Below are 18771 nucleotides of genomic sequence, written 5' to 3' on the forward strand. Positions count from 1 at the left end.
GAATGATTTTAGTGCATAGGCTAGTGCTAGCTATATAAATATTGGAGCAATATGGATGTTAGTCTGTGATGCTGACACAACCAAAGCAGAAGCAAGCCATTTGGCTCATCATCTCTATGCCTATTCTCTGTAAGAGCATCCCTCGCCTTCCCCCCTGTAGCCATCGAAATGTTGTCTCATCAGATAATGATCCAAATCTCTTTTGAAAGCCTCCACCACATTCTCAGTCAGCGTGTTCCAGATCCTCACAACCCTCTGCATAGAAATGTTTTCCTCGTGTTGGATCTAAGTTATTGGCCTCTGGTTCTCGCCCCCTCTGCTGCTGGGTTTTTCTCGATCTACTCTGCCTAGGCCCCTCAGGAGCTTTGAACAGCCTCCTCTCAGTCTTCGCTTCTCTAAAGAGAACAGTCCCAGCTTCTCCAATCTATCCTTGGAACTGAAGTCCCTCAGTCCTGGAACCATTCTCTGTTCCCTCTCCAATGTCTTCTCACCTTTCCTAAATGTGGAGCCCAGACCTGGATGCAGGGCGGCACAGTGGCACAGTGGTTAGCACTGCTGCCTCACTGCGCCAGGGACCCAGGTTCGATTCCCGGTTTGGGTCACTGTCTGTGTGGAGTTTGCACATTCTCCCCGTGTCTGTGTGGGTTTCCTCCGGGTGCTCCGGTTTCCTCCCACAGTCTGAAAGACGTGCGGGTTAGGGTGCATTGGCCATGCTAAATTCTCCCTCAGAGTGCCCAAACAGATGCCGGAATGTGGCGACTAAGGGATTTTCACAGTAACTTCATTGCAGTGTTAATGTAAGCCTACTTGTGACACCAATAAATAAGTAAATAAACAGTTGAGGGTGAACCAGTGTTTTGTACAGGATTAACATAACGAGCTTGATTTTGTACTCTATGCCTCGATTTATAAAGTCCAGGATCCTGTATCATAGAACTTACAGTGCAGAAGAGGCCATTCGGCCCATCGAGTCTGCACCGACTCTCTGACAGAGTATCTTACCCCAGGGCCTCCCCTCCATCCTATCCCCGTAACCCCATGGGTAACCTCCCTTACCTACACATCTTGGGACACTAAGGGGCAATTTAGCATGGCCAATCCACCTCACCTACACATCTTTGGAGTGTGGGAGGAAATTCACGCAGACACGGGGAAAACGTGCAGACTCCGTACAGTCAGTAACCCAAGGCCGGGATTGAACCCAGGTCCCTGTAGCTGTGAGGCAGCAGTGCTAACCATTGTGCCAACATAATGTATGTCTTAGTAAATATTTTCTTAAGCTGTTCTATCACCTTCAACGCTCTGTGCACATATACGCTCAGGTCTCTCTTCACCTGGACTTCCTTTAGATATGTACCCTTTATTTTATATTGCCAATCCTTGCCCTTCCATAACAAAATGCATCACCTCAACTTTCTCTGTATTAAATTTCATCGGCCTCATGTTCCACCTATGTCATCTTGTCGCTTACACCCTCACAGTTCACAACACCTCTAAGTCTGTGTCACCTGCAATGCTCTGGTCCCCACACATTGGCAAGTAAAGAACTAGAAATAGGAGGAAGGAGCAAGTGAATGTGTGGCTGGAGAGATGACGCCGGAGGAAGAGCTTTCCATTTCTGGGACATTGGGACGAGTTCTGGGGGAGACAGGAAACTTGATTCATCCAGCAGTGAGGTAGCAGCATCAAATTTGCCTGATTCTATGTGGCGGTAGGTGCTGGAGGCTGGAAGGCAGATGAACAGGGCTCGGAAGCTGTACATGGCCCTCCAGCCTCCGGGTGGACATCCCTATCCTGGCACACCCATGGCCCGCACCTCAGCTCCCACCCCTGAATTCCATAGTTTGAGATTCCAGGAGTCTGGTCTTCAGGAACGCACAGGTCTTGTCTCTGAATTGTAAAACACCTGGTCACAATCCAGCCAGACCTATCGTCAGATTGTTCTGCTGGTTTCATAAGATAGAGGAGCAGAGTTAGGCCATTCGGCCCATCGAGTCTGCTCTGCCATTCAATCATGGCTGATAAGTTTCTCAACCCCATTCTCCTTTCCCTGTGACCTTTGATCTCGTGACCAATCAAGATTCTATCTATATCTGTCGTAAATATACTCAATGACCTGGCCTCCACAGCCTTTTGCGCCAATGAATTCCACAGATTCACCACCCTTTGGCTGAAGAAATTCCTCCTCATCTCAGTACTAAAGGGCCGTCCCTTTACTTTGAGGCTGTGCCCTCGGATCCTCATCTGTCCCACTAATGGAAACATCTTCCCCACGTCCAGCCTATCCAGGCCTTTCAGTATTCTGTAAGTTTCAGTGAGATCCCCCCCCCTCATCCTTCCATAGAGTACAGCACAGTTTCTAATTGGGAGCAGATTCCACTGCAAAGCAACAGCTTGCAACTCTCCTCCCCCGTTAACAGGTTTTAGTGAGAGAGAATGCAGTGACTGGACTAGTAATCCAGAGGCCCAGGCTTGTGTCCTGGGGACCCGGGTTCAAATCCCACCACCGCAGCCGGTGAAATGTGAATTCAATTAATAAAATCTGGAATTGTAAGCTAATCTCTGTCATGGAAACCATGAAACTGTCAATGAGTGTCGCAAAAACCCATCTGGTTCACTAATGCCCTTTAGGGAAGGAAATCTGCCGTCCTTATCCGGTCTGGCCTACATGTGGCTCCAGAGCCACAGTGATGTAGTTGACTCTGAACTGCCCTCTGAAATGGCCAAGCAGGTCACTCAGTTCAAGGGCAATTAGGGATGGGCAACAAATGCTGGCCCAGCCAGCGACACCCACGTCCCTAGGAAAAATGTGACATGCAGTCCACTTCTCATATGTTCAGGAGGTCTGGGTGGGGGAGACTGATAGAAAATGGTAATTGAGTCCATTATGGTTAATAGTAGATTCTATTCGCAATTACCCAAGATTGGCAGCCAACAGGTCATGTCTGCATTGTCCATTCAGGTGGTTTCGCATTGCAGGTGTAACTACTCGATTGTATTTAGACAGGAATATTGTAACCCAGTAACCCAGACTACGTTACTACATCGTATATGCAGCCTGCAGTTTCCTAGCAACAAACTGCAAATTATTTCTCAATAGGATTGCAATCGTAGTGCCAGAATGGTAATGCAATTGTTTTGAACTTGATTCAGAGTGGGGGGGGGGGGGGGGGGGGGGGGAGGAGTTACGACTCTCCCTCAACACCCAGGGCTTGAATTTGCCTCCAGAGTGAGCTTTCCAATGGCGGCAAGTCCAGGCCAGCACTTCCCTGCCCCAGATCCAACTTGTAGCTTGGCAAAGATACCAGGCAGGGAGCAGATAAGTCCTGGCAAAACTCCTTCCACACACAGAGATGGCGGCCAAGGAAATGATAAAGTGCTGGTCACTCACTGTAACGTGGTGAAGATGGACTGTAACATTTTAAAAGGAGTGGGGAGAGGGGGGGGGGAATGTCCCAAAGAACTGTTCCAAAAGTCCTTTATTCCCAATTATTTGGCGAGGTTGCTTGATGGTTAGCGTCAACAGACCCACCAGTCGGTGCTTAGAAAATTTCTCCAGGGTCCTTCCTGGAGTGGTACGATCTCAATGGGCCTGGGCTGATGAGGTGCTGACCCCTTGTTGCTGAGGGCCTAGTTCAGTTCCCACCAGGGCGAAAGCTTGAATGTCGACAGGAATGTGAGGGTAACCAGCCAGCAGCTATTTTCGATAGGCTCCATCGTTGTGTTCCTGCCTCGGTGGGGGTAGGGGGTGTGGGAGGGGGTCCACCATCTCTCGTGTTCCTCAGTGGCTGTCCATCCAATTCTGGCTTGGCTTTGCCAGCGCAAGGTGTCCCTCTCTCTCCTCAGGCAGTTCTCCCCATTCATTCACCATCCTATCCCTTTGCTCAGCATCTGTCTTCTGTTCTAACACAATCTAGCATTGGATTGCTCCTGACTTTACACCTCTGACACTGCCCAGAACTAAGGACCATAAGTAGCAGCTAGACATTAACAAATCGAATAAAACCTTCAAAGTGTTGGGAATGTGGAACTTGCTACCGTACGATATTATCAGTGTGTTTGGATAATCACGAGAGGGAATGGAACGGCAGGAAATGTTGATGCTGGAAGATATCAGAGGGTGAGAGGAACCTCATGCACAGGTTGGTCCCAATGGTTCTGTGATTCTATCGAAAACAAATTCTCTCTAACTCCGCCCTGTCCAGTCTCTCTCCTGGTGGGAAGGTCGGTACCTGTTTGCCTGCTTTAGGTTTGCAGCAGATACCAATTTCTGAACGTGAGATCCCGTGTCCAACTTGTACAGACAACACAGAACAGTACAGCACAGGAACAGGCCCATCAGCCCACGATGTTGTGCTGAACATGACACCAAATTAAACTAATCCCTTCTGCCTGTCCTTGACCCATATCATAGAATCCTACAGTGCAGAAGGAGGCCATTTGGCCCATTGACTCTGCACCAACAACAATCCCACCCATGCCCTATTCTCGTAACCCCATGCATTTACCCTGCTAATCGGCCTGACACTAAGGGTCACTAAATTATCATGGCCAATCCACCTAACCCGCACGTCTTTGGAGTGTGGGAGGAAACCCATGCAGACACGGGGAGAATGTGCAAGCTCCACACAGACAGTGACCCAAGCTGGGAATCGAATTGAACCCCTGTGTCCCTGGCGCTGTGAGGCAGCAGTGCTAACCACTGTGCCACCGTGCCGCCCGGCATGTTGGCTGCCAACATGTCAACCTTTGCTGTTTTAAGTGGGTCTCTGAATTTAACTGTGTGAAAATGGGTGTAAATTCCATGACAAACTATTTAAAATTCCACCTATTTCTTTCCCTACTTCCTGCAGAGGCCTAAGCGGCTACTCACCAGACACTCTGTCCACGCTGTACATCCTCTCCAGCTTCTTGCGATGGCGCGCTGCCTCGCGCGTCTGCACGTGCTCCATGTCGACGGAGTGCTGGGAGGTGAGGGGGGCCTTCGCGCAGCCAGGGCATTCCTTGGAGCCCTGCCTGCTGCCCGCCCAGCTCCGGCACCGCCCGCTGTGCGAGCTGCTGGGCCCCTGCGGCGCCGCTTGGCCCGTTTTGCCGGGCCGCGTGCCCTTGGCCGGGGTCACCACCGTGGCCTCGTTCTCCCTTTCTGACAGCAGCTGGCTCTCTCCGGAGATGGTGTACACCCGGGACTTCTGAGCCTCGGCTGCTTTCTCGGCTCCTTCCTCGGAGAAACTCCTGTCGAATCTTCCCTGAGAGATCATGGAAAGCCGCCGCTTGTTCTGTGTGGGCTGTTGGGTCTGGGAGCGCTCCTCCGGGTCTATCAAAGTCTCAGCCACCAGGTGATCTGTAAGGCAAGGAGAGGGGCAGTTTATACCTCTGGCTGCCTCAACTTCTCTCTTTCAAAGTTCTCCCCCCCTATCCTTTTGCTAACCTTTCTCTGAACTACCTCAGTTTTCCCACATTCACCTCTGATTCAAAGGGTGGCACAGTGTGCCAGGAACCCGTGTTCGATTCCAGCCTCGGGTCACTGTCTGTGCAGAGACTGCACATTCTCCCCGTGTCTGTGTGGGTTTCCTCTGGGTGCTCTGGTTTCCTCCCACACTCCAAAGATGTGCAGGTTAGGTTGATTGGCCATGTTAGATTCCCTTAGTGTCCCAAGATGTGTAGGTTAGGGAGATTACAAGGGTAAATATGTCTGGTTACGGGGAAAGGGGCTGGGTGGGATCGCTGTCGGTGCAGGTTCGATGGGCCAAATGGCCTCCTTCTGCACTGCAGTGATTCTATGATTCAAAGGACTGTAGACTCAAACCTTGCTCCAAAATCTGGAACTCAGAAATCTACTCCAGTACTGAGGGATTGCCACACTGTCAGAGGGTCAGTACTGAGAGAGTGCCGCACTGACAGAGGATCAGTACTGAGGGAGTGTCAGAGGGTCAGGACTGAGGGAGTGCCGCTCCATCATACATGCTGTCCTTCAGATGAGATGTTAAAACAAGGTCTGCCCCTGAGGTGACAGTGAAAGATCCTGTGGAATTTTGTTGAAGAAAGAAAACATTTTTTTCCTTTGTGTTCTGGCCAATATTTCAGTAAAACAGGTTATCGGATCTTTTATCTCATTGCTATGTATGGGAGACATTGGCTGCTGTGCTTCCTATATTACCACAGCGAGTACAACACAGGCTGGGAAGTGCATTGGGATGTCATGTTCATCATTGGGTGCTGATCTCCAGTCGATAGCATGTGTGAGCCTATTGGCATGTGTGTGTATGTTGGTATGTGTGTGTATGTATGTTGGTATGTGTTTGTATGTTGGTATGTGTGTATATATTGGCAAAGGCCAAGAACAGAATGGGTGGCACAGTGGTTAGCACTGCTGCCTCACAGCGCCAGGAACCCGGGTTGGATTCCAGCCTCGGTCACTGTCTGCGTGGAGTTTGCACATTCTCCCCGGGTCTGCGTGGGTTTCCTCCGGGTGCTCTGGTTTCCTCCCACAGTCCAAAGGTGTGTGGGTTAGATTGATGGGCCATGCTAAGTTGACCCTGGTGTCAGGGGGATTAGCAGGGTAAATGTGTGGGGTTACAGGAATAGGGCATGGATGGGATTGTGGTCAGTACAGACTCAATGGGCCGAATGGCCTCCTCCTGCACTGTGGGGATTCTAACAGGACTTGGCTACAATGCCGGTTATGGTTGCACAGCCTATTTGATGCCTGGCATCCCGGTTCCCACACAAAGAATGGGCCACTTGTGTGATGTGGAGACCTGGCTGCCATCGGTGTGGAAGACGGTCGGAACCAAGGACCGGGGTGACGGTCGGTACCAAGGTCCGGGCTGGCGGTCGGAACCAAGGTCCGGGCTGGCGGTCGGAACCACGGTCCGGGCTGGCGGTCGGAACCACGGTCCGGGCTGGCGGTCGGAACCAAGGTCCGGGCTGACGGTCGGAACCAAGGTCCGGGGTGACGGTCGGAGGAGGGAAGGGTGTTTTATGGAGCTGTTTGAAGCAGTCAATGTTTACAGTGCGCAACGTAACTGGAGAGAGCAACTCAGCTCACAAACCTGGTCCTGTTTGGGTTCAGGACGTGGTTTTAGACACGGACACACTGCGAATGTCCAACAAGCTTGGAATGAAGGTTCTGTTCGGAAGCTATCACCATCCAGAGCTTTACACAATTCCCATTGAAAAATCTCTGGTCCAACCCCTCCTGTTGATTTCAGCAGAGGAAGTAGATTCAGAGCTCCTGATAGTCACTAGCCCACTTTGACCGACATTTTCTTTCTTTACTTTTTCACAATAAGAAATGCCAGTTCTGAGAACACAGGGCGCAGCGGAGAGATTCTTTGTGTTTTCTTTGCCCAGTCGGTCAGGGCACATTGGGGTTCCGGCTGGGTGAGAGGCTCATGCCACACAGAGTGTAACGTAGCACTTATACAATAAACAATACTGTCACCCACACGGGGCCAGCCATCCCGTAGCACATAGCAGCGTCGAACCATCGAAACGTTACATCACGGAAAGAGGCCATTCAGCCCACCCTGTCTGTGCCAGGCAGAGATCCTCAGTTATTTTCACATTGCATAACTCATTGCAAGAAGAACTCTTTCATTCTCTGGAGTCAGTGAAGCAAGTGACAGAGGGAAGCCCGAATCTGTTCAAACACATCCGCGGATAACCGCACCTGTTCAGTGTACACTGCTGATAACACAGACCAGCTTAGCGTACCATCTTAATTACTTGTAGCTATCAGTGTACGTCCACTATCATTTATCTGCTCAGTACGTAATCCTAATAAACTCAGATCTGTTCACTGTGTAATCCTGACAAGTCGCTCATCAAATGCTCCTGCTAACTCGCACCAACACACTAGTTCAGTACAACGCTCATACTCTATGTAATCTGACAGTCTTTCTGACCTCAGTGTATCTCTGACAGCCAGGCCATCGAGGAGAATTCTCCTTCAAAACAGTGTTAAAGGACTTGGAAATATATCGCTGTTCCTTCACAGTCGCTGGGTCAAAATCCTGGAATTCCCTCCCTAACGGCATTGTGGGTCAACCCACAGAACATGGACTGCAGCGATTCAAGAAGGCAGCTCACCACCACCTTCTCAAGGGCAACTAGGGATGGGCAATAAATGCTGGCCTAGCCAGCGACACCCTTGTCCCATGAATAAATAAAAAAATGGATCTTTTACAGTCACCTGAAAGAGCAAATAGTTGAATGTGGCATCTGCAAGGCAGTACCTCTGACAGTGCAGCACACCCTCAAGCACCACATCAGTGTCAGTCGAGATTTTATGCTGAAGTGGGGCTTAAACATTTGACTCAGAGGTAAGATATCATCTGAGCCACTTGGACCAGTAAATGGGCAGTGTCCCGGGATGAATGAGCAATACCAGGGGAAGAGGGGATAAAACTGGGGAGAACAACAACCTCAAATATCAAATACCTGCACAGTGGAAATGATTCAAAGAAATCCTTTGTTAATACCTGAGTCCTATTTTAATCATCCTAGGAACCTATACCGCCATGCACCCATCCTCCCCTCCCACCCCCTCCTCCTCCCTCTCCTCCCGCAAAAAGCAACTATTTCTGCTGTAAGTCAATGGTTCAGCCTCCACTCATGCCCCCGTATCAATGCAAACACCATTAAAACCTGGGAGCACAATTGCTGCCACTTTTCACTGTTCACACTCTCTCACTCTCTCACACACACAAGCAGCTGATTCACTGGCAGCTTTGAGGGCGAAAAATCAATTGAAGCCATGGGTCGTGCTGCAGGAGGAAATGAAAAGATGCATTTCACAGCGAGAGCTCGCCATTAACCCTTCCTCCACTCACCGCACCACCCACTCCCATTAACCCTTTCTCCACTCGTCCCGCCACCCACTCCCATTAACCCTTTCTCCACTCGCCCCACCACCCACTCCCATTAACCCTTTCTCCACCCGCCCTGCCACCCACTCCCATTAACCCTTTCTCCATTCACCCCCCACCCACTCCCATTAACCCTTTCTCCACCCGCCCTGCCATCCACTCCCATTAACCCTTTCTCCACCCGCCCTGCCACCCACTCCCATTAACCCTTTCTCCATTCACCCCTCACCCACTCCCATTAACCCTTTCTCCATTCACCCCCCACCCACTCCCATTAACCCTTTCTCCACTCGCCCTGCCACCCACTCCCATAAACCCTTTCTCCACCCGCCCTGCCACCCACTCCCATTAACCCTTTCTCCACTCACCGCACCACCCACTCCCATTAACCCTTTCTCCACTTGCCCCCGCCAGCCACTCCCATTAACCCTTTCTCCACTCGCCCTGCCACCCATTCCCATTCCTGCCTTTCACTGGCTGTCGCTGTTGTCCGTGAACTAACGGGAAATGTTTCACTTCAGTCAGGGTGATGTACTGTGAGTGAAATGGGGGCATTTCGGGAAGCATCACCAGCACTACAGCATGTACAATGTTCGGGGAGGTTTGATTGACAAACCAAGGGACTGAGTGACAACATTCATGCAGGTGTAGTTAACGAAAATAGACACATGTAAAGATGCAGAGCAATGAAAGCATGGGTTCACTGTCATAAACATGCACACACAAACACACAAATACACACACGTGGACATAAATAGGTGTGCACGCAAACAGACACATACAAAGACATGTAGAGATGGACAGTGACAGCACGGACTCATACAGATACACATAAATACAAACACACACACATGCAAACATGCACACATTTATTACACACACACAAATATGTGCAAATACACACATGCAAACATGTACATACAACCACACATCTGTACAAACACGATGGCCGGTATTCTATGATCTTGCTCGGGCGAGGTTCGTAAAATCCCGCCCGAGGCCCATGGAGAATTCTGTTCTGTGAGCCACAGTCGCCCTGATTCCAGGGCGGGCGCGACGGTACATTTCCAGCCAATATATGAACGCACATGTATATATGCAAATATACACATATATATACCCATTTGCTACATATCTATAAGCATGTATGAAAATATATGCAAGCAATGTGCCACCTGGCACGGTGGCACAGTGGTTACCACTGCTGCCTCACAGCACCAGGGACTTGGGTTCGATTCCTGGCTTGGGTCACTGTCTGTGTGGAGTTTGCACGTTCTCCCCGTGTCTGCGTGGGTTTCCTCCGGGTGCTCCGGTTTCTTCCCACAGTCCAAAGATGTGCAAGTTAGGTGGATTGGCCGTGCTAAATTGCCCTATAGTGTTAGGGGGACTAGCTAGGGTAAATATGTGGGGTTACAGGGATAGGGTCTAGGTGGGATTGTGGTCGTTGCAGGCTTGATGGGCCGAATGACCTCTTTTAGCTCTGTAGGAATTCTACGATTCAAATATTCTCCAGACAAGTTTATTTACATTAAAGCACATGAGTACAAATGCCAACATTTACATAACCAAGCACGTATACAAGTCTACAGATACTAATACATATACAAAAACACAGACTAATGGTCAGTGACGTATATATTCTGACAGATATACGCCCACAATTGGCAAGATCACATACAAATTCACACCCACAGGATAGGAACAAACACAGGGAGAATTACGGAAATGTACCAGTGCAAACACAGAGAAACAGCCACAGGTACAAGTGGCTGGAACTTGTTTTTGACTTGGATGGAATCAGAACCCACATGCTGACTGGCTGCGGACACCAGGCTCTGGGCCAACTCACTCCAGCTTCACAGCAGCAATTAGCCGCCTCATTGTAATTACATTTAATCGCTGGCTGCAAAGAATCTGCTGGGATTCTGTCTCACTCAGAAATGGAAGCTTAAAACCACTTTTCCCTACAGCGTATATATAAAATCAGATATTAATCTGTCTGACCCCTTCCACCAACCCTTACACAATACACCTCAGAGACAGTGACGCAGAGCAAGCAACTGAGATACAGAATCATTCAGGAACATCAACACTTAAGCCACCATTGCAAGATTCTCTTCTCAATGCACACCACACCCACAGGTAAACCACAGGTTAAGGATGGGAAGTGAGAGTGGCTGGATTGCTTCAGTTCAGGGAACTCTGAGTACTGGGTGTCAACCCAGCACAGGTTTTTCTGTGTTGTTACAGATGAGGGGGTTGGTCAGCCACACAGTGCTCAGGAATATGGAGAGACACTAACTTTACCTGGGATACATTACAGAGCCGTTGCAAGCCAGCCTTAGATAGACTGGCTCTTATTCAGCTCCCATTGCTCAAATTGTGAGGAAACTCCGATGGTTTGAGTCATACTTGGCACAAAGGAAGATGATTCTGGTGGTTGGGGGACAATCATTTCCAGGACATCACTGCAGGAGTTCCTCAGAGTCGTGTCCTCGGCCCAATCATCTTCGTCAATGACCTTCCTTCCATCACAAGGTCAGAAGTGGGGGTGTTTGCTGATGATTGCACAATGTTCAGCACCATCTGCGACTCCTCAGATAGTGAAACAGTCAGTGCTCATATGGCAGCAAGATCTGGACAATATACGGGCTTGGGCTAAGTGACAAGTAACATTCATGCCACGCAAGTGCCAGGCAATGACCACCTCCAACAAGAAAGAATTTAACCATCACCCCTTGACATTCAATGGCATTACCGTCGCTGAGTCACCCATTGATGTTCTGGAGAGACACCATTTAACCAGAAACTGAACTTGACTAGTCATGTAAATACTGTGGCTACACGAGCAGGTCAGAGACTGGAAATCCTGCAATGGGTAAATCACCCCCTGATTCCCCAAAGCCTGTCCACCATCTACAAAGCTCAAGTCAGGAGTGTGCTGGAACACTCTACACTTGCCTGGATGAGTGCAGCTTCAACAACACTCAAGAAGCTTGACACCATCCAGGACAAAGGAGCCTGCTTAGTTGGCACCCCTCCCACAAACTTACACAGCCACTCCCTCCACCACCAATGCACAGAGGCAGCGGTGTGTACCATCTACAAGATGCACTGCAGCAACTCACCAAGATTCCTTCAACAGCAACTTCCGAACTCATGACCACTACTGCCTGGGAGGACAAGGGCAGCAGACACATGGGAACACCACTACCTGCAAGTTTCCTGCCAAGTCACTCACCATCCTTACTTGGAAATATATCACCATTCCTTCAGTGTCACTGGGTCCAAATCCTGGAACTTCCACCCTAACAGCACTATGGGCGTACATACACCACATGGACCGCAGCGGTTCAAGAAGGCAGCTCACCCATTATCTTCTCATAGAATCATAGAATCCCTACAGTGCAGAAGGAGGCCATTCAGCCCATCAAGTCTGCACTGACTCTCCGACAGAGCATCCCACCCAGGCCCTATCCCCGTAATCCCATGTAGTTAACCCACTAATCCCCCTAACCAACACATCTTTGGACACTACGATGTAATTCAGCATGGCCAATGCACCTAACATGCACATCTTTGGACTGTGGGAGGAAACCGGAGCACCCGGGGAAAACCCACGCAGACACGGGGAGAACGTGCAAACTCCACACAGACAGATACTCAAGGCCGGAATTGAACCCGGGTCCCTGGCGCTGTGAGGCAGTGGTGCTAACCACTGTGCCACCGTGCTGCCCTAAGGACAATTGGGGATGGGCAACAAATGCTGGCCTAGCCAGTGACGCCCACATCCCACAACTGAATTAAAGAACAGGACACCTAGATACAGGGAAACAAACCATTAAGAAAAATCAAAAATGCTGCAAATCAGGAGATGATAGAGGATGCCACTTAAAGTCTGATTGTGAAAAAGTTGATTAAGTGTGTATGGGAGGCAACCAAGGGTCGGAATCAAAAACGTTAACCTACTTTCACCTTCATAACTTATTCATTCTTCTGGGCGTGTTTAACAAATTTATCCTCTGGATTTCAGTATGAGAAGAGCTTTGTCTGGTTCTCACGCATAGCCACAGGACACTACATACAAAACACATCAGGAAATGAGGAGGAGGAGGTGATAGGCAAGGTTTGTGACAGGTATATCCTCGAAGCTAAATATCACCACACAACCCCGCACTCAATGGGAACCGGAGCACATTGCTAATGATCGGAATTTTCCGGCCGTTCTCTTATCCCACTGCAGTGGGCGGAGATTTGGCTGAGCACCAAGTTGTCCATCCTCGCTAGCAGCAGCGGCGGGGCGGGAGAATTCCATCCGTTACGTCCCTGGACTCGTAATCCAGAGGCTCCCAAAACATGGATTCAAATCCCACCATGGCAGCGAGGCAATTTAAATTCAATTGGTGATTTAAACCCGCAATAAAAAGCTAGTCTCTGCAATGGTTAGAAAAGATTTACTCGATCACTAATGTCCTTCAGGGAAGGAAATCTGCCATTCTTGTCTGATTTAGTCTTCATGCAATGTAGTTGACTCTTAACTACCCACTCAGTCCTATCAAACTGCTATAGAAAAAGGTAGAATAAGAAAAAAGCTGGCAGACCACTTATTACTGACATAAACATTGGACTCGACAAAGGCCGATCCGGCACAATCAATCCCTCAGAGGCCTCCTCAACAACATCTAGGGATTTTTACCAAGGTCAAGAGAGCTGTTCCACAGCCTAGTCAAACAACAGCCTGACATGGTTATATTCAGTGAATTATACCTTACAGCAAGTGCCCAAGACACCTCCATCACTATCCCTGGTATAACCGGTCCCGCTGACAGGACAGACCCAGCAGAGGCGGTGGCGGCAGCACAGTGGTAGACAGTGGGGAGGGAGTCCTCAACATTGACAGTGGCCCTTGTGAAGCCTCATGGCATCAAGTCAAACATGGGCAGGGAAACCTCCTGATGGTTGCCATGTATTTTGCCCCAAAGAACAAACTGATTTAAACTGCAGCTCGGGGTGAAAAATTCTACTTGATCTCAGCCTCACCAATCTACCTGCCACAGGTGCATCTGTCCATGACAGTATTGGTAAGAGCAATCACCACATGGTCCTTGTGGAGATGAACTCTTCACACCGAGAATACCCTCCATCATGTTACTCTGCACCTTGCTAAATGGGATTGATTTAGAATAGATCTAGCACATGACACACATGAGGTGCTGAGGGCCATCAGCAGCAAGATTGTAACCTGTAAACTCATGGGCCATCACACCCATAGAATCATAGAATCCCTACAGAGCAGGGGGAGGCCATGTGGCCCATTGAATCTGTACCAATCACAATCCCACCCAGACCCTATTCGCATAACCCCACGTATTTACCCTGCTAATCCCTCTGACACTAAGGGGCAATTTAGCATGACCAATCCACATAACTCGCACATCTTTGGAGTGTGGGAGGAAACTGGAGCACCCGGACGAAACCCACGCAGATACGAGGAGAACCTGTCGACTCCACACAAACAGTGACCCAAGGCCAGAATTGAACCCGGGTCCCTGGCACTGTGAGGCAGCAGTACTAACCACTTTGCTATCGTGCCGCCCAAATTCTTCACCTAACCATTGCCATCAAGCCATGAGACCAACCCTGGTTCAATGAGAAAGGCATGAATTCAACAGACATAGCTAAAAGCACAGAGCCAACCTGATGGAGCTACAACACTGGACAACTTACAGATAAATGGCAGAAGCACCGTGCAATAGACAGAGCTAAGCGATTCCAGAGCTAACAAATTAACTCAAGCTTCTACAGCCCTGTCACAAACTTGAGGAAAAGGAGGTTCCACAAATATCTCCATCCTCAGTGATGGAGGAGCCCAGTACATCAGTGCTAGAGATAAGGCTGAAACACTTGTACCCATCTTCAACCTAAACTGCTGAGTGGATGGTCCACCTCGGCCTCCTCCAGTCATCCCCAGCATCACAAATATCAGGCTTCAGCCAATTCAATTCACTCCACATGATATCAACAAACGGCTGAAGGCACTGAATACTGCAAAGGCAAAGGGTCTGGAAAACATCCTGGCTATTGTACTGAAGACATGTCCGGAACTATCCACACCCTTAGTCAAGCTGTTCCAGTACAGCTCCAATACTGGCATCTACCTGACAAAATAGAACATTATCCAGCCATGTCCTGTCCACAAAAAGCAGGACAAATCCAAACCAGCCAATTACCACACCATCAGTCTCCTCTCAATCATCAGCAAAGTGATGGAAGGTATAGTTGACAGAGCTACCAATAGCATAGCAATATCACAGCAATAATCTGCTCACTGACACTCAGTTTGGGTTTTGCCAGGGTCACTCAGCTACTGATCTCATTACAGCCTTGGTTCAAATATGGACAAAAGAGCTGAATTCCAGAGGTGAGGTGAGAGTGACTGCCCTTGATATCAAGGCCGCATTCGACCGAGTGTGGCATCAAGGAGCTCTAGCGAAGCTGGAGTCAATGGGAATCAGGGGGGAAGCCCTCCATTGTCTGGAGTCATACCCAACACAAAGGAAGATGGTTGTGGTTGTGGAGGGTCAGTCATCTCAGCTCCAGGACATCTCTGCAGGAGTCCCTCAGGGTAGTGTCCTCGGCCCAACAATCTTCAGCTGCTTCATCAATGACCTTCCCTCCGTCACAAGGTCAGAAATAGGGATGTTCGCCGATGATTACCACTTGCAACACCTCAGACAATGACGCAGTCAGTACCCACAGGCAGCAAGACCTGGAGAATATTTATCCTGGGCTGGCAAGTGGCAAGTAAATCTCACAACACACAAGTGCTAGGCGCTGACCATCTCCAGTAAGAGAATCTAACCATCTCCCCATGACATTCAATGGCATCACCATCACTGAATATCCCACCATCAACACCCTGGGGGTTACCATTGACCAGATACTGAACTGGGCTAGCCATATAAATACTGTGGCTACAAGAGCAGGTCAGAGGCTAGGAATCCTGTAGCAAGTAACTCACCTCCTGACTCCCCAAAGCCTGGCCACAATTTATGAAACTCAAGTCAGGATTGTGTTGGAATGCTGTCCACCTCAGTGGATGAGGGCAGCTCCAACAGGACTCAGAGTGCGACACCAGTCAGAATAAAGAAGCCCCTTGCTTTGTCACCCCATTCACTACCTTAAACATTCAGTCCTTCCACCAATGGTGCACTGCAACCACCCATCAAGGCTCCTTCGACAACACCTTCCAAACCCACCACCTCTCCTACACAGAAGGGGATAAGGGCAGCAGATGCATGGGAATGCCACCACTTGCTCTGAGTCACTCGCCACCCTTGGAAATATATCGCCATTCCTTCACTGTCACTGGGTCAAAGCCCTGGAACTCCCTCCCCAACAGCACTGTGGGTGTACCTACATCTCAGGGACTGCAGCGGTTCAAGAAGGCAGCTCACCATCACCCTCTCAAGGGCATTCAGCGATAGAGGATAAACATTGACCTAGTCAGCAAAGCTCATGATTGAACAAAAAGAAAATTTCTCACTGACGCACAGTCCCACATCTCAAGGCCTGCAGTTTGCTGCATCAGTGAAATTCGGTTATGGTGGGGGAGGGGGTTCATATCGAGCTGAGCAGTGTGTTCTATGAAAACAGCAAATCAGCTGATTCTCCCTCTGGGGAACACTGTGCTTTTCGCAATGATGCTGCTTAATGTGGGGATATTCTGATTAAAACTGGGACACGGACACGTGGGCACACATATGCTACTGGGACAGGGACACGTAGGTACATACCTCTTACTGGGAAAGGGACATGTGGGTACACACCTGTCACTGGGACAGGGACACGCGGGCACACACCTGTTACTGGAACACGCAAGCACACACCTGTTACTGGGACATGCAGGCACACACCTGTTACTGGGACAAGGACACGCGGGCACACACCTGTTACTGGGACATGCAGGCATACACCTGTTACTGGGACAAGGACACGCGGGCACACACCTGTTACTGGGACATGCAGGCATACATTTGTTACTGGGACATGTGGGCACACACCTGTTACTGGGACAGGGACACGTGGATACACACCTGTTACTGGGACAGGGACATGTGGGTACACACCTGCTACTGGGACAGGGACATGTGGGTACACACCTGTTATTTGGACAGGGTCATGTGGGCACAAACCTGTTACTGGGACAGGGACCCACGGGCGCACACCTGTTACTGGGACAGGGCCATGTGAATACACACCTGTTACTGGGACAGGGACACGCAAGTACACACCTGTTACTGGGACAGGGACAGGCAGGCACACACCTATTATTGGGAAAGGGACATGTGGGTACACACTTGTAACTGGGACACATGGGTACACACCTGTTACTGGGACACGCGGTTACACACCTGTTACTGTTACAGGGACACGCAAGTACACACCTGTTACTGGGACAGGGACACGCAAGTACACACCTGTTACTGAGACAGGGACATGCGGGCACACACCTGTTATTGGGACAGGGACACGCGGATACACACTTGTAACTGGGACGCATGGGTACACACCTGTTACTGGGACACGCGGTTACACACTTGTTACTGGGACAGGGACACGCGGGCACACACCTGTTACTGGGACAGGAACACAAAGAATAAAGAACAAAGAACAGTACAGTACAGGAAACAGGCCCTTCGGCCCTCCAAGCCTGTGCCGCTCCTTGGTCCAACTAGACCAATCGTTTGTATCCCTCCATTCCCAGGCTGCTCATGTGACTATCCAGGTAAGTCTTAAACGATGTCAGCGTGCCTGCCTCCACCACCCTACTTGGCAGCGCATTCCAGGCCCTCACCACCCTCTGTGTAAAAAACATCCCTCTAATATCTGAGTTATACTTCGCCCCTCTCACCTTGAGCCCGTGACCCCTCGTGAACGTCACTTCTGATCTGGGAAAAAGCTTCCCACCGTTCACCCTATCTAGCAGTACTCCAAATGTGGCCTAACCAGCGTTCTATACAGCTGCATCATCAGACTCCAGCTTTTATACTCTATATCCCGTCCTATAAAGGCAAGCATACCATATGCCTTCTTCACCACCTTCTCCACCTGTGTTGCCACCTTCAAGGATTTGTGGACTTGCACACCTAGGTCCCTCTGTGTTTCTATACTCCTGATGGCTCTGCCATTTATTGTATAACCCCTCTCTACATTATTTCTTCTAAAATGCATCACTTCGCATTTATCTGGATTATCTGGATTTATCTGGATACGTAGGCACACACCTGTTACTGGGACAGGGTCACATGAGTACACACCTGTTACTGGGATAGAACACACGAGGACACACCTGTTACTGTTCCAGAGACACATGGGCACATAGCTGTTTCTGGGACAGGGACACATAGGTACACATCTGTTACTGGGACAGGGACACGCGAGTACATGCCTGTTACTGGGACAGGGACATGCGGATACACACCTGTTACTGGGACAGGGACACGTGGGCACACACCTGTTACTGGGACAGGAACATGCGGGTACACACCTGTTACTGGGACAGGCACACGCAGGTACACACTTGTTACTGGGACGGGGACATGCGGGTACACACCTGTTACTGGGACAGGGACACGCAGGTACACACTTGTTACTGGGACGGGGACATGCGGGTACACACCTGTTACTGGGACAGGGACATGCGGGTACACACCTGTTACTGGGACAGGGACACACAGGTACACACTTGTTACTGGGACGGGGACATGCGGGTACACACCTGTTACTGGGACAGGGACACGCAGGTACACACTTGTTACTGGGACGGGGACATGCGGGTACACACCTGTTACTGGGACAGGGACATGAGGGTACACACCTGTTACTGGGACAGGGACAC

The 18771-nt window shown here is 49.8% G+C and overlaps 1 protein-coding gene across 1 annotated transcript in view; it reads right to left on the reverse strand.

The window, feature by feature from the left end:
- LOC144503027 (NMDA receptor synaptonuclear signaling and neuronal migration factor-like) overlaps nt 1-9425 on the reverse strand; it is a 76902-nt gene extending 67477 nt beyond the window's left edge. The window contains exons 1-2 of the mRNA XM_078227530.1: nt 9314-9425; nt 4874-5341 (exon numbers count right to left, since the gene is read on the reverse strand). Coding sequence (XP_078083656.1) covers nt 4874-5341; nt 9314-9425 — 580 coding nt within the window. The remainder of the gene's footprint in view (nt 1-4873; nt 5342-9313) is intronic.
- Nucleotides 9426-18771: the final 9346 nt, after the last annotated feature.

The sequence above is a fragment of the Mustelus asterias genome, chromosome 13 (assembly GCF_964213995.1).
Source record: "Mustelus asterias chromosome 13, sMusAst1.hap1.1, whole genome shotgun sequence".
Classification (NCBI taxonomy): Eukaryota; Metazoa; Chordata; class Chondrichthyes; order Carcharhiniformes; family Triakidae; genus Mustelus; species Mustelus asterias.